Source organism: Rhinichthys klamathensis, unplaced genomic scaffold, assembly GCF_029890125.1.
Source record: "Rhinichthys klamathensis goyatoka isolate OS25496 unplaced genomic scaffold, OSU_Roscu_1.1 h1tg000665l_1, whole genome shotgun sequence".
Classification (NCBI taxonomy): domain Eukaryota; kingdom Metazoa; phylum Chordata; class Actinopteri; order Cypriniformes; family Leuciscidae; genus Rhinichthys; species Rhinichthys klamathensis.
Window position 1 is genome coordinate 888,131 of NW_026607104.1, and position 13,315 is coordinate 901,445.

The window sequence follows — 13,315 nt, forward strand, 5'->3', positions numbered from 1 at the left end:
GAAGAGAACGAGGAGGCAGAAGGGGAGGACGATGAGAAGGGAGAACAAGGAGAAAAACAAAGGATGAAATGAGGAAGCAGATGAGAAAAACAGTGAAGGAAGAGGAGTATGAGAAGGATGCCAAAGACAAGAACAAGGGGAAAAAAGGTTAAGGAATGAGGGGAGAGGAAAAATGTGAAGGAGAACAAGAACACGCAGGAGAACAAGGAAGGAATAGGAGATGGAGAAGGAGGCCTAAAATCAGCCTAAGGTTGCGTGCTGGTCTTCATGCAGGACCTGTTTGGTGGTTTTAGAAGGGTTTGGGGTACTTGTCAGCTGATCCAGCTGGGAGACAACCTAAACCAGTCTAAACCCGTCAAGGACATCAAAACACCCAAGACTGGTTAAAACTTTTTTTCAGCTGGGAGAACTTATTTTACCTGTAGAAGCACATGCATATATGCAAGAAGCTTCATCAGATCCATCTGGACAGTCTCTTCTGCCGTCACACAGCTGCGCCTGAGACATGCACACTGATGTTCCCAGACAGAGTACAGAGGGACTCTCACAGCTTGTCTGAGCTGGTCTGGATACAGCTGTCACAAAACATGGAGCAGGTGGAGTCTTATTAGGTAATCGATAACATTTCATTCTTCAACCAGATTTAGAATAAGTCTTTGAAATATGACACTATTTGAAAAGTGGAGAATACCGATATTGAGTGAAAGTAACAAGCAACTACTGATACACTTTTGATATTTGCCTGCAGTGGGAGTGAACCTAACTTTATGCCGTCAAATTTCTGCAGTACAAGACCATGCACATTGAAAGAGCTTGTGTGGAAGAGTTTTTAATGTTAATCCAGTTACTACATAATCTTAGACTTTACTACAGTTCAGGAGAACTGTTGGCTCACCACAGTTGGCTTCATCCGTGCCATCCAGACAGTCCCTAACCCCATTGCAGATGAAGATTTCAGCAATACAGCGAGTATCCCGGTCACAACGCATGCTGCAGCTCATTGAGGGTTTCTGGCATCCTGCTTCATCAGACTTATCCAGACACTGAGGAGTCCCATCACACACCTGATTCATTTCAATACATCTCCCTCCAGAGGTACACTGGAACTGCCCTGAGGTTGAAGAACAAGGGCATAATGGGGTCAGTACTTGGATATGATGACCAAATTGTTGTGATAAAGTAGAGTACTGAAATTTGTCCAACCAGATTGGCATTGACGACCACAGTCCTGTTCATCAGATCCATCTGTACAGTCCCTCTCTCCATCACACACATGACTGTACAGGACACACTCACGTCCATCCTTACAGGGTTTAGAGCCCGTACGACACTTTAATGGCCCCGAGGATGAGGATTTAGCACCCATGTAACACGCCACCTCATCAGAACCATCAAGGCAGTGAGCGCGACCATCACACACCAGATTCCCATCAATACACTTCCTTCTGTCCTTACACAGGAAGTCATCTGGCACAATATTACAGATGTCAGTGCTTTTCAACAAAAATAAAAGCAAAGATTTACATTGAAGATCAAGCAGAGATTTACCAGGTTTTGAACAAACGTGTACACACGAAACTTCATCAGAACCATCCGGACAATCTATCTTCCCGTCACAGAACAGAGTCTGGGAAATGCACAGTGATGTTCCTGGACACATCACGGATGGACTTCTGCAGGTCGGAGGCGGAGGCGCAAAACCTGAACGGTCTTTGTTTAGAGTCACTGAATTTACTTCCTCTCTGTTAGTCTTAGCTGTGAACACATGGAGATCAGGCATTCATCAATAATGGTTAAACACAGAATAAGCACATGTTACATTTCACATGCCAAGAGGTTAACCAATAATAAGAGGCAATTTACATACAGTAGAGGTCTTAAAAGTATATAGAAGCAAAAAAAGCCAGAAAGGGTCAGGAATTGGGATTATTTTCAACATTATAAACCAAGGCATTTGCAAGTTGATTTTGGTAGAAATAACACTGTGGTGCTAACCAAAAAAAAAAAGTTTGTATGAGGAGTGGGCCGGCATAGCAAAATTAACTCAACCAATGATGAGAGTTTGGTTTGGAACGGAGTCAATTTTGCTGAGTCAATTTTGCTATGCCGGCCCACTCCTCATACAAACTTTTTTTTTTTTTGGTTAGACCAACCGTTCCAACCCAAACTCTCATCACAAAAAAAAAAAAAGTTTGGGAATCATTTTTGAAAAAATAACCTTCGGAAACCTTTGCAACTCATTTTGGTGATGCTATTGATGCAGATAATAGTTGATTTTCACCACAGGGGGTCTTCACAGACATATAAACATTAATAACTTAATCTTTTGTGTTTTTAATATGCTTTAAAGGGGACATATGAAAATCGGACTTTTCCCGTTTTTAAGTGCTATAATCGGTTCCCCAGTGCATCTACCAACCCAGAAAACATGAAGTGACAACCCAGTAACTTCGTTTTGGTGAGCCTTTCTCTGCAAGCATGTAAAAAAATAAGCCGATCAGGTTTTGCTCCCCTTCTGACGTAGGAAGGGGATCTTATAATATTACCGCCCCTTAAGGCCCGTTCACACCAAGCACGATAACTATAAAGATAACGATAAAGATATAATTCTAAAAATCGTTCTCCATATTAAAGAATAACAGTTCACACCACAACTATAACGATAAAGATATGAGGAACGATATCGTTGGGATCACTTTCAGAACGATTTTTTTCTAGCTGTCGAACGATAAAACACTGACAGCCAATCAGAATCCATTCTAATTTAAAGGTCTACTTTGAAACCGCAGCGCGGGCGCGCGCGTGCTTAGAATAAAAAGACCGTTATCAGTCGTTGGTGTGGACGCATATATAGTTAGTTATCTTTATCGTTATCTTTATAGTTATCGTGCTTGGTGTGAACGGGCCTTTAATCTGCAAGTTTCCACCCACAGCCCCACCATTTGCAAGTGACAGTGTAACCAGTTCTAATGCAATGGCAAAAGCTCGAGCAAAGCATGCAAACTGTTCTGTCATTGCTGCACAGACGAGCACTGAACACAACCAAAAAAACGTCACAGCCGTCTAAAGGCCTCAGGGAACGGTTTCAACTTGCATGTACAGTCATGTTTAACTTTTACACAAGTCGATGAGATGAATCAATGTAACTCAGTGGATACATTTATATAGTTGTCTAACAATTCAGAAACGTCCAGGTGCGTCTAAAAGTTGCAACCTCTTCCTGAGTCTCCGTAAGGCTGCACTCGCTACCGAGATTTGGGATGATTCACGGGTTTTGTTATTCCCGTAGTATCCGAGGCTTGTGTAAAGGGTCCAGTGGTGGAGGAAGTACTGAATCTCAGTACTTATGTAAAAGTCCAAATAACCAGAGACATACACTCACCTAAAGGATTATTAGGAACACCATACTAAACTGTGTTTGACCCCCTTTCGCCTTCAGAACTGCCTCAATTCTACGTCGCATTGATTCAACAAGGTGCTGAAAGCATTCTTTAGAAATGTTGGCCCATATTGATAGGATAGCATCTTGCAGTTGATGGAGATTTGTGGGATGCACATCCAGGGCACGAAGCTCCCGTTCCACCACATCCCAAAGATGCTCTATTGGGTTGAGATCTGGTGACTGTGGGGGCCATTTTAGTACAGTGAACTCATTGTCATGTTCAGGAAACCAATTTGAAATGATTCGAGCTTTGTGACATGGTGCATTATCCTGCTGGAAGTAGCCATCAGAGGATGGGTACATGGTGGCCATAAAGGGATGGACATGGTCAGAAACAATGCTCAGGTAGGCCGTGGCACTTAAACGATGCCCAATTGGCACTAAGGGGCCTAAAGTGTGCCAAGAAAACATCCCCCACACCATTACACCACCACCACCCCCAGCCTGCACAGTGGTAACAAGGCATGATGGATCCATGTTCTCATTCTGTTTACGCCAAATTCTGACTCTACCATCTGAATGTCTCAACAGAAATCGAGACTCATCAGACCAGGCAATATTTTTCCAGTCTTCAACTGTCCAATTTTGGTGAGCTCTTGCAAATTGTAGCCTCTTTTTCCTATTTGTAGTGGAGATGAGTGGTACCCGGTGGGGTCTTCTGCTGTTGTAGCCCATCCGCCTCAAGGTTGTGCGTGTTGTGGCTTCACAAATGCTTTGCTGCATACCTCGGTTGTAACGAGTGGTTATTTCAGTCAAAGTTGCTCTTCTATCAGCTTGAATCAGTCGGCCCATTCTCCTCTGACCTCTAGCATCAACAAGGCATTTTCGCCCACAGGACTGCCGCACACTGGATGTTTTTCCCTTTTCACAGCATTCTTTGTAAACTTTAGAAATGGTTGTGCGTGAAAATCCCAGTAACTGAGCAGATTGTGAAATACTCAGACTGGCCCGTCTGGCACCAACAACCATGCCACGCTCAAAATTGCTTAAATCACCTTTCTTTCCCATTCTGACATTCAGTTTGGAGTTCAGGAGATTGTCTTGACCAGGACCACACCCCTAAATGCATTGAAGCAACTGCCATGTGATTGGTTGATTATATAATTGCATTAATGAGAAATTGAACAGGTGTTCCTAATAATCCTTTAGGTGAGTGTATTTACTTAAGTAGGGTTGTCATTGTGGTACTTCTACTTTCACTAAAGTAAAAAGTACCTGATTTTAAATGTACTTTAAGTATTAAAAGTACTTGCAGAACAATTTATTCTCTTAATGTCTATATTCTAATGATTAATAAAACAGTTAATTCTAACTCATTCAACCTAATAATCCTATAATGATGTTCAATAATGATGGAAAAGCCGTTTAAGATTTTGTCACCATTTCTGAACAAGCTTGCAATTAGGCAGCACATCAAGCTTAATTTGACGGGGTTTGGCTGTAAACGCGATTTATGGCGTAATTCTGAACCTCTTGGCTTGTCATACTAATCCTAACCAAACGTATAATAGGCTACACGCACCCCACACCACTACTAAACCTACCCATGCGTATCCTATGCACGTAAAAACAAATTTCCGCGTATAAATTATAGCACGCAGTGTGTTTATTGTGAAGAGACGCATTTAGTGTGACCGGGTTGATATGGCAACCAAACTTCACTGGTGAGACAAACGTGCGACGAACGGACGGTCAGGATGACGTTTTGGCAGGGGAAAAACTGATCAGAAAATGTAACGAAAATGTAACAGAACGTTGTAGAAATGTAGTGAAGTAGAAAGTATAATAATTGCTGCAAAATGTAACAAAGTAAAAGTAATAAGTATGCACTATTGATTCTACTTTGTTACTTAAGTAAAGTAAAGATATGTGAAAAATGTACTAAAGTATTTGTACTTCGTTACATTCCACCACTGAAAGGGTCGGCCGTTTTCTGAACGGGGAGCAGCAGCTCATTTGCATTTAAAGGGACACAAAAAGGTGCATTTTTGCTCACACCCAAAAAGGGCAAATTTGACAAGCTTTAATAAATTATCTGGGGGGTATTATGAGCAGGAATTTCACAGACGCATTCCAGGGACACCATAGATTTATATTACTTATGATTTTACACTTGGTTTGTCTTAAAGGTGACAGTAACGCTGTTGACTTGTGAAAAGAGGCATACAATTGGTTCACTGCAGTTTTAAGGAGAAAATACTAAAGTCAGTCTCAAAAACGTGGTTTTAAATTGCTGTTGTTCTCTACATCACAAATGCTGTCGAAACCAATCACAGCAACATGCCGACGAGCTTTAGCATATCATTAACTGTTGTGAAGCAGGGGAGTCTCAAGAGAAGCCAGGTTATACAGGTATATTTGATATAAATACACTTGCCCGGTATATTGCTAAATGTACCCGATTTTTCATATAGTTCATTTATAACATTGTTAAATACATATGCCTCTCTCCACTGACGTTCTGAGTTGTTTAAAGCGTTTCTAAGGATGCTGATTTAGGCGAAAACGCATTATACAGGGTCATCTACAAATCAATATCAAAATGGTAATTCAGAAACTGATTCAGAAGAAGTGGAAGAGTGGTTTAAACATATATGGCTGAATTAAACCAGTATTTCCACTGGCCATTGTGCAGCGTTTACTATAGTAAGGTTGATTGAGTGAAACAGGTAGTCTGAGCTGGTGTAATGCAGGGTGGAGGTGGGGACTAATTTGCAGATTCATGGTTTCCACGTATATTAAAAGATAGGGTGTAGAATTACATTCAAGATATTTTAAGGAAGAAATTCTTTTGTTTTCTTTTCTGTGAAAAATAAGTTAAAATGTAATTTTGGTGATTAAAGAGTTAAGGGATAACATTGACTACAGGGGGACTTTAAATACTGGGTGGGCATAAATATGATAATGCATTGAACAAATCTCCATCTTTTGAAAACAAACTCACAGCAGTTGTCTTCATCAGTGGCGTCTACACAGTCTTTCTCTCCATCACAGAGGAAGTTTTCTGGGATGCAGCGAGTTTTATTGTCACACTGGTGTTTGCAGTCGTGTGAGCGAGTGAAACAGTCCATTTCATCAGAGCGGTCCTGACACTGAGGTGTGCCGTCACACACCTGCTTTCTGTCGATACACATCCTCCCATGAGCGCACTGGAACTGATCTAGGAGGAAACGTTTGGTTTAAATGCCACTTACACATGTCTTGCCTACATAAAGCAGTTACGAATCAGCTTCATGCGTTTTACCTGCTTTACACTTATATTCACAGCCCCGTTCATCAGATCCATCCTTACAGTCTCTCTCTCCATCACACACATGACTGTACAGGACACACTCACGACCATCCTTACAGGGTTTAGAGCCCGTACGACACTTTAATGGCCCCGAGGATGAGGATTTAGCAGCCATGTAACAAGCCACCTCATCAGAACCATCAAGGCAGTGAGCGCGACCATCACACACCAGATTCCCATCAATACACTTCCTTCTGTCCTTACACAGGAAGTCATCTGGCACAATATTACACACGTCAGTGCTTTGGTCATTAAGAAAAAGATTTACATTGAAGATCAAGCAGAGATTTACCAGGTTTTGAACAAACGTGTACACACGACACTTCATCAGAACCATCCGGACAATCTATCTTCCCGTCACAGAACAGAGTCTGGGAAATGCACAGTGATGTTCCTGGACACATCACGGATGGACTTCTGCAGGTCGGAGGCGGAGGCGCAAAACCTGAACGGTCTTTGTTCAGAGTCACAGAATTTACTTCCTCTCTGTTAGTCTTAGCTGTGAACACATGGAGATCAGGCATTCATCAATAACGTTTGAACACAGCATGTCAAGTGTAACATGTGCTTATTGTTCTAAGAGGTTAACCAATAATAAGAGGTAATTTACATACAGTAGAGGTCTTAAGTATATAGAAGCAAAAAGCCAGAAAGGGTCAGGAATTGAGATTATATTCAACATTAGTGGAGATCATGGGAAAAAATTAACAGGATATTGCACCTTTAATGGCATGCATGTAGTTGTTGGTTTACGGTTCCATACTAATCTAGAGTAGGTGAAAGTATTAAGGCACTGGCAGGTTGATTTTGCTAGAAACACACTGTGGTGCGAACCAAAAACACCCGTTTGTATGAGTGGGCCGGCATAGCAAAATTGACTCAAAACAGTTCCAACCCAAACTCTCACCATTGGTTGTCGAACCAATGAAAAAAAGTGGAATGTTTGGGAATCCTCTTTGAAAAAAATAAACTTGGCAACTCGTTTTGGTGATGCTGTTAGAGATAATGGTTCACCCTTTAGTGAAAATCAAGCTATTAAATGTTTATATGTCTATATATTGTTTTTAATGTGCTTTTAAACCAATTGTGATAACTTATAAATGTGTACATGGTTGGAGTATTTTCTCCTTAAAACTGCAGTGAACCAAAGGGTCTCAAACACCGTTTGAAATTGCGGTTCTCTACGTCACAAATGCTGTCGTAACCAATCCTGTCAACATGCCGATGGGCTTTAGCTTATCATTCACAGCAGGGGAGTCTCAAGAGAAGCCAGGTTATACAGGTATATTTTCTGTTTATATAAATAAATTTACCCGCCATAGCGCTAAATGTACCCGATTTTTCATATGTACATAAAAACGCTTTAAACTCAGGAATGGTAATGCATTTTAGCTTAAATAGGAATGTTATGATTAACTATTATGCCTAAGGATGCATTTCTCCACTGACATTCTGATACATCAATTTGTAGACAACCCTTTATAATTCACTCTTCTGAATCAGTTTCTGGTTCAAACATACACTATCATCAAGTTTTGGGACGCCCGTCTTTACATGCACATGAACTTTAATGACATCGTACTAAACCCTATGGAATAAGAATGGGGAGTTGGCCCACCCTTTGCAGCTATAACAGCTTCAACTCTTCTGGGAAGGCTTTCCACAAGGTTTAGGAGTGTTTATGGGAATTTGACCATTCTAGAAGCGCATTTGTGAGGTCAGGCACTGGTGCTGGACGAGAAGGCCTGGCTCGCAGTCTCCGCTCTAAATTCATCCCAAAGGTGTTCTAACGGGTTGAGGTCAGGACTCTGTGCGGGGCAGTCAAGTTCCTCCACACCAGACTTGCTCATCCATGTCTTTATGGACCTTGCTTTGGAGCACGGGTGCGCAGTCATGTTAGAACAGGACGGGGCAATCTCCAAAATGTTCCAACAAAGTTGGGAGCATGAAATGGTCCAAAATGTCTAGGTATGCTGAAGCACTAAGAGTTCCCTTCACTGGAACTAAGGGGCCAAGCCCAACCCCTGAAAAACAACCCCACACCATAATCCCCCCTCCACCAAACTTTACACTTGGCACAATGCAGTCGGGCAAGTACAGTTCTCCTGGCAACCGCCAAACCCAGACTCGTCCATCGGATTGCCAGACAGATAAGTGTTATTGTCACTACAGAGAACACGTCTCCACTGCTCTAGAGTCCAGTGACGGTGCGCTTTACACCACTGCATCCCACTTGATATAAGGCTTGGCTGCAGCTGCTCGGCCACAGAAACCCATTCCATGAAGCTCTCTACGCACCGTTCTTGAGCTAATCTGAAGGCCACAGAAGTTTGGAGATCTGTAGGTATTGACTCTGCAGAAAGTTGGCGACGTCTGCGCACCTCGGCATGCGCTGACCCCACTCTGTGATATTACGTGGCCTACCACTTCATGGCTGAGTTGCTGTTGTTCCCAATTGCTTCCACTTTGTTATAATACCACTAACAGTTGACCGTGGAATATTTAGTAGTGAGGAAATTTCCAGAATGGACTTATTGCACAGGTGGTATCTATCACAGTACCACGCTTGAATTCACTGAGCTCCTGAGAGCGACCCATTCTTTCACAAACGTTTGTAGAAGCGTCTGCATGCCTAGCTGACTGACTTTATACAACTGTGGCCATGGAAGTGATTGAAACACCTGAATTCAATGATTTGGAGGGGAATTCAATACGTTTGGCAATAGTGTATATGGCTGAATTAAACCAGTATTTCCACTGGCCCTTGTGCAGCGTTTACTATAGTAAGGTTGATTGAGTGAAACCGGTAGTCTGAGCTGGTGTAACGCAGGGTGGAGGTGGGGACTAATTTGCAGATTCATGGTTTCCACGTATATTAAAAGATAGGGTGTAGAATTACATTCAAGATATTTTAAGGAAGAAATTTTTTTTTCTTTTCTGTGAAAAATAAGTTAAAATGTAATTTTGGTGATTAAAGAGGAGTTCTAAGGGATAAAATTGACTACAGGGGGACTTTAAATACTAGGTGGGGATAAATATGATAATGCATTGAACAAATCTCCAACTTTTGAAAACAAACTCACAGCAGCTGTCTTCATCAGTGGCGTCTACACAGTCTTTCTCTCCATCACAGAGGAAGTTTTCTGGGATGCAGCGAGTTTTATTGTCACACTGGTGTTTGCAGTCGTGTGAGCGAGTGAAACAGTCCATTTCATCAGAGCGGTCCTGACACTGAGGTGTGCCATCACACACCTGCTTTCTGTCGATACACATCCTCCCATGAGCGCACTGGAACTGATCTAGGAGGAAACGTTTGGTTTAAATGCCACTTACACATGTCTTGGCTACATAAAGCAGTTACGAATCAGCTTCATGCGTTTTACCTGCTTTACACTTATATTCACAGCCCCGTTCATCAGATCCATCCTTACAGTCCCTCTCTCCATCACACACATGACTGTACAGGACACACTCACGTCCATCCTTACAGGGTTTAGAGCCCGTACGACACTTTAATGGCCCCGAGGATGAGGATTTAGCAGCCATGTAACAAGCCACCTCATCAGAACCATCAAGGCAGTGAGCGCGACCATCACACACCAGATTCCCATCAATACACTTCCTTCTGTCCTTACACAGGAAGTCATCTGGCACAATATTACAGACGTCAGTGCTTTTCAACAAACATAAAAGCAAATATTTACATTGAAGATCAAGCAGAGATTTACCAGGTTTTGAACAAACGTGTACGCATGAAACTTCATCAGAACCATCCGGACAATCTATCTTCCCGTCACAGAACAGAGTCTGGGAAATGCACAGTGATGTTCCTGGACACATCACGGATGGACTTCTGCAGGTCGGAGGCGGAGGCGCAAAACCTGAACGGTCTTTGTTCAGAGTCACCGAATTTACATCCCTTTTAGTCTCAGCTGTGAACACATGGAGATCAGGCATTTATCAATAATGGTTAAACACAGAATAAGCACATGTTACATTTCACATGCCAAGAGGTTAACCAATAATAAGAGGTAATTTACATACAGTAGAGGTCTTAGAATATAGTAGCAAACAAATCCAGAAGGAGTCAGGAATTGTGATTATTTTCAATATTATTAGTGGAGATATGGTAAAACAAAAATTAATAGGATATTGCACCTTTAAAAGGCATGCATGTAATTGATGTTAGAATACTTTCACCTACTCCAGATTTGTATGGAACAGTAAACCAAGACATTGGCAGGTTGATTTTGCTAGAAACAGTGCTATGCCGTTTTTTTTTTTTTTTGCACCAAAGTTGCCTCAAACAGTTCCAACCCAAACTCACCATTGGTTGTCTAACCCCCAAAAAAGTGGAATGTTTGGGAATCCTCTTTAAAAAAAAAAACCTTGGGAAACCTTTGCAACTCGATTTTCACCACAGGGGGTCTTAAAAGGTGAACTATTATCTGCATCACCAAAACAAGTTATTAAATGTTGTTTATATGTCTATTCCCGCGTCTCAATGTCCATATTATCCATCCTAAACAGCATGCGAGATAAAAAGTAGTGTCCCAAAGCATAGTATGTTAAAAGTCCCCAGATGGTCTACTATTTCCGGTGGATTTCAAAGTGTGGATAATAAAGGCCAATATTGCCACAATCCATTGCGTTTGAGGAACTACAAAAAAAAATAATATATAAAACATGGCAGATATGCGCAACTGACAGTGAGATGTTTAGATAAGGTCTTAGTGACTAAAAAATAAAACTTGGATTAGTGTTAGATTTCATCTGCAATAATGTGGACTTTAAAAGTTAATGGCCAAACGGATCTGTATAAAATGCATCTTTATGCATTAATATGAGGAGAGTTCTCTGCATGAAAGACCCACGACTGCAGATCAATGTGCTACTGCATTTCTCTTCGATACGGTAGGAAATGAAGTGGAGGATTTTAACTGTGACAAGATGATTGACAGGCCAGTTTACTGTGAAAGGAGGCAACAGAGCAACCGTTATAGACAAGCTTTGGGACATACCATCACGTCATACAATTGTCTATTTTTGTGTAGAAAAAGTAGATGCTTTTGAGTGTAGCAAAAAGGAGTACATATTTTACGGCGTAGTATTAAGGCGTTGAATTGAGACGCAGTATGTATTTTTAATTGCTTTAAAACAGCAATGGTGCTGACTTATGAATTTGGACTTGGTTTGAGTATTTTCTCCTTAAAACTGCAGTGAACCAAAGTCAGTCTCAAACATGGTTTGAAATTGCTGTTCTCTACGTCACAAATGCGGTCGCAACGAATCACGTCAACAGGCTTTAGCATATTAACTGCTGCGAAGCAGGGGAGTCTCAAGAGAAGCCAGGTTATCCCGGTATATTTTTCTGGTGATATGAAAATTCAGGTAGACTTAGCAATATAGCGGGTGAATCATTTATATAATGTGTATTAGAACATCAGTGGAGAAAGGCATAGTTCATCATAACATTGTGAGTTGTTTAAAGCGTTTCTAAGGATGCTGATTTAGGCCAAAACGCATTACCATTCGGATACATCGATTTGTAGATGACCCTGTATAATTCACTCTTCCACTTCTTCTGAATCAGTTTCTGGTTTAAGCATAATGGCTGAATTAAACCAGTATTTCCACTGGCCATTGTGCAGCATTTACTATAGTAAAGTTGATTGAGTGAAACCAGTAGTCTGAGCTGGTGTAATGCAGGGTGGAGGTGGGGACTAATTTGCAGATTCATGGTTTCCACGTATATTAAAAGATAGGGTGTAGAATTACATTCAAGCTATTTTAAGGAAGAAATTCTTCACAAAAAAAAAAAAAAAAAAAATCATTATTTTGGTGATTAAAGAGTTCTAAGGGATAAAATAGACTACAGGGGGACTTTATCATATTTATGCCCACCCAGTATTTAACAAATGGCAGTCTCCAACTTTTGAAAAAACAAACTCACAGCAGTTGTCTTCATCAGTGGCGTCTACACAGTCTTTCTCTCCATCACAGAGGAAGTTTTCTGGGATGCAGCGAGTTTTATTGTCACACTGGTGTTTGCAGTCGTGTGAGCGAGTGAAACAGTCCATTTCATCAGAGCGGTCCTGACACTGAGGTGTGCCGTCACACACCTGCTTTCTGTCGATACACATCCTCCCATGAGCGCACTGGAACTGATCTAGGAGGAAACGTTTGGTTTAAATGCCACTTACACATGTCTTGGCTACATAAAGCAGTTACGAATCAGCTTCATGCGTTTTACCTGCTTTACACTTATATTCACAGCCCCGTTCATCAGATCCATCTGTACAGTCCCTCTCTCCATCACACACATGACTGTACAGGACACACTCACGTCCATCCTTACAGGGTTTAGAGCCCGTACGACACTTTAATGGCCCCGAGGATGAGGATTTAGCACCCATGTAACAAGCCACCTCATCAGAACCATCAAGGCAGTGAGCGCGACCATCACACACCAGATTCCCATCAATACACTTCCTTCTGTCCTTACACAGGAAGTCATCTGGCACAATATTACAGACGTCAGTGCTTTGGTCATTAAGAAAAAGATTTACATGGAAGATCAA

The 13,315-nt window shown here is 41.5% G+C and overlaps 1 protein-coding gene across 1 annotated transcript in view; it reads right to left on the minus strand.

The window, feature by feature from the left end:
* Positions 1–773: 773 nt before the first annotated feature.
* The window catches only part of LOC130076594 (low-density lipoprotein receptor-related protein 2-like), a 30,525-nt gene continuing 17,983 nt past the window's right edge, over positions 774–13,315 (minus strand). The window contains exons 25-36 of the mRNA XM_056241733.1: positions 12,988–13,251; positions 12,680–12,903; positions 10,463–10,661; positions 10,118–10,381; positions 9,818–10,033; positions 7,027–7,233; positions 6,687–6,950; positions 6,387–6,602; positions 1,549–1,755; positions 1,204–1,467; positions 896–1,111; positions 774–781 (exon numbers count right to left, since the gene is read on the minus strand). Of these exons, the coding sequence (XP_056097708.1) occupies positions 774–781; positions 896–1,111; positions 1,204–1,467; positions 1,549–1,755; positions 6,387–6,602; positions 6,687–6,950; positions 7,027–7,233; positions 9,818–10,033; positions 10,118–10,381; positions 10,463–10,661; positions 12,680–12,903; positions 12,988–13,251 (2,549 nt within the window). The remainder of the gene's footprint in view (positions 782–895; positions 1,112–1,203; positions 1,468–1,548; positions 1,756–6,386; positions 6,603–6,686; positions 6,951–7,026; positions 7,234–9,817; positions 10,034–10,117; positions 10,382–10,462; positions 10,662–12,679; positions 12,904–12,987; positions 13,252–13,315) is intronic.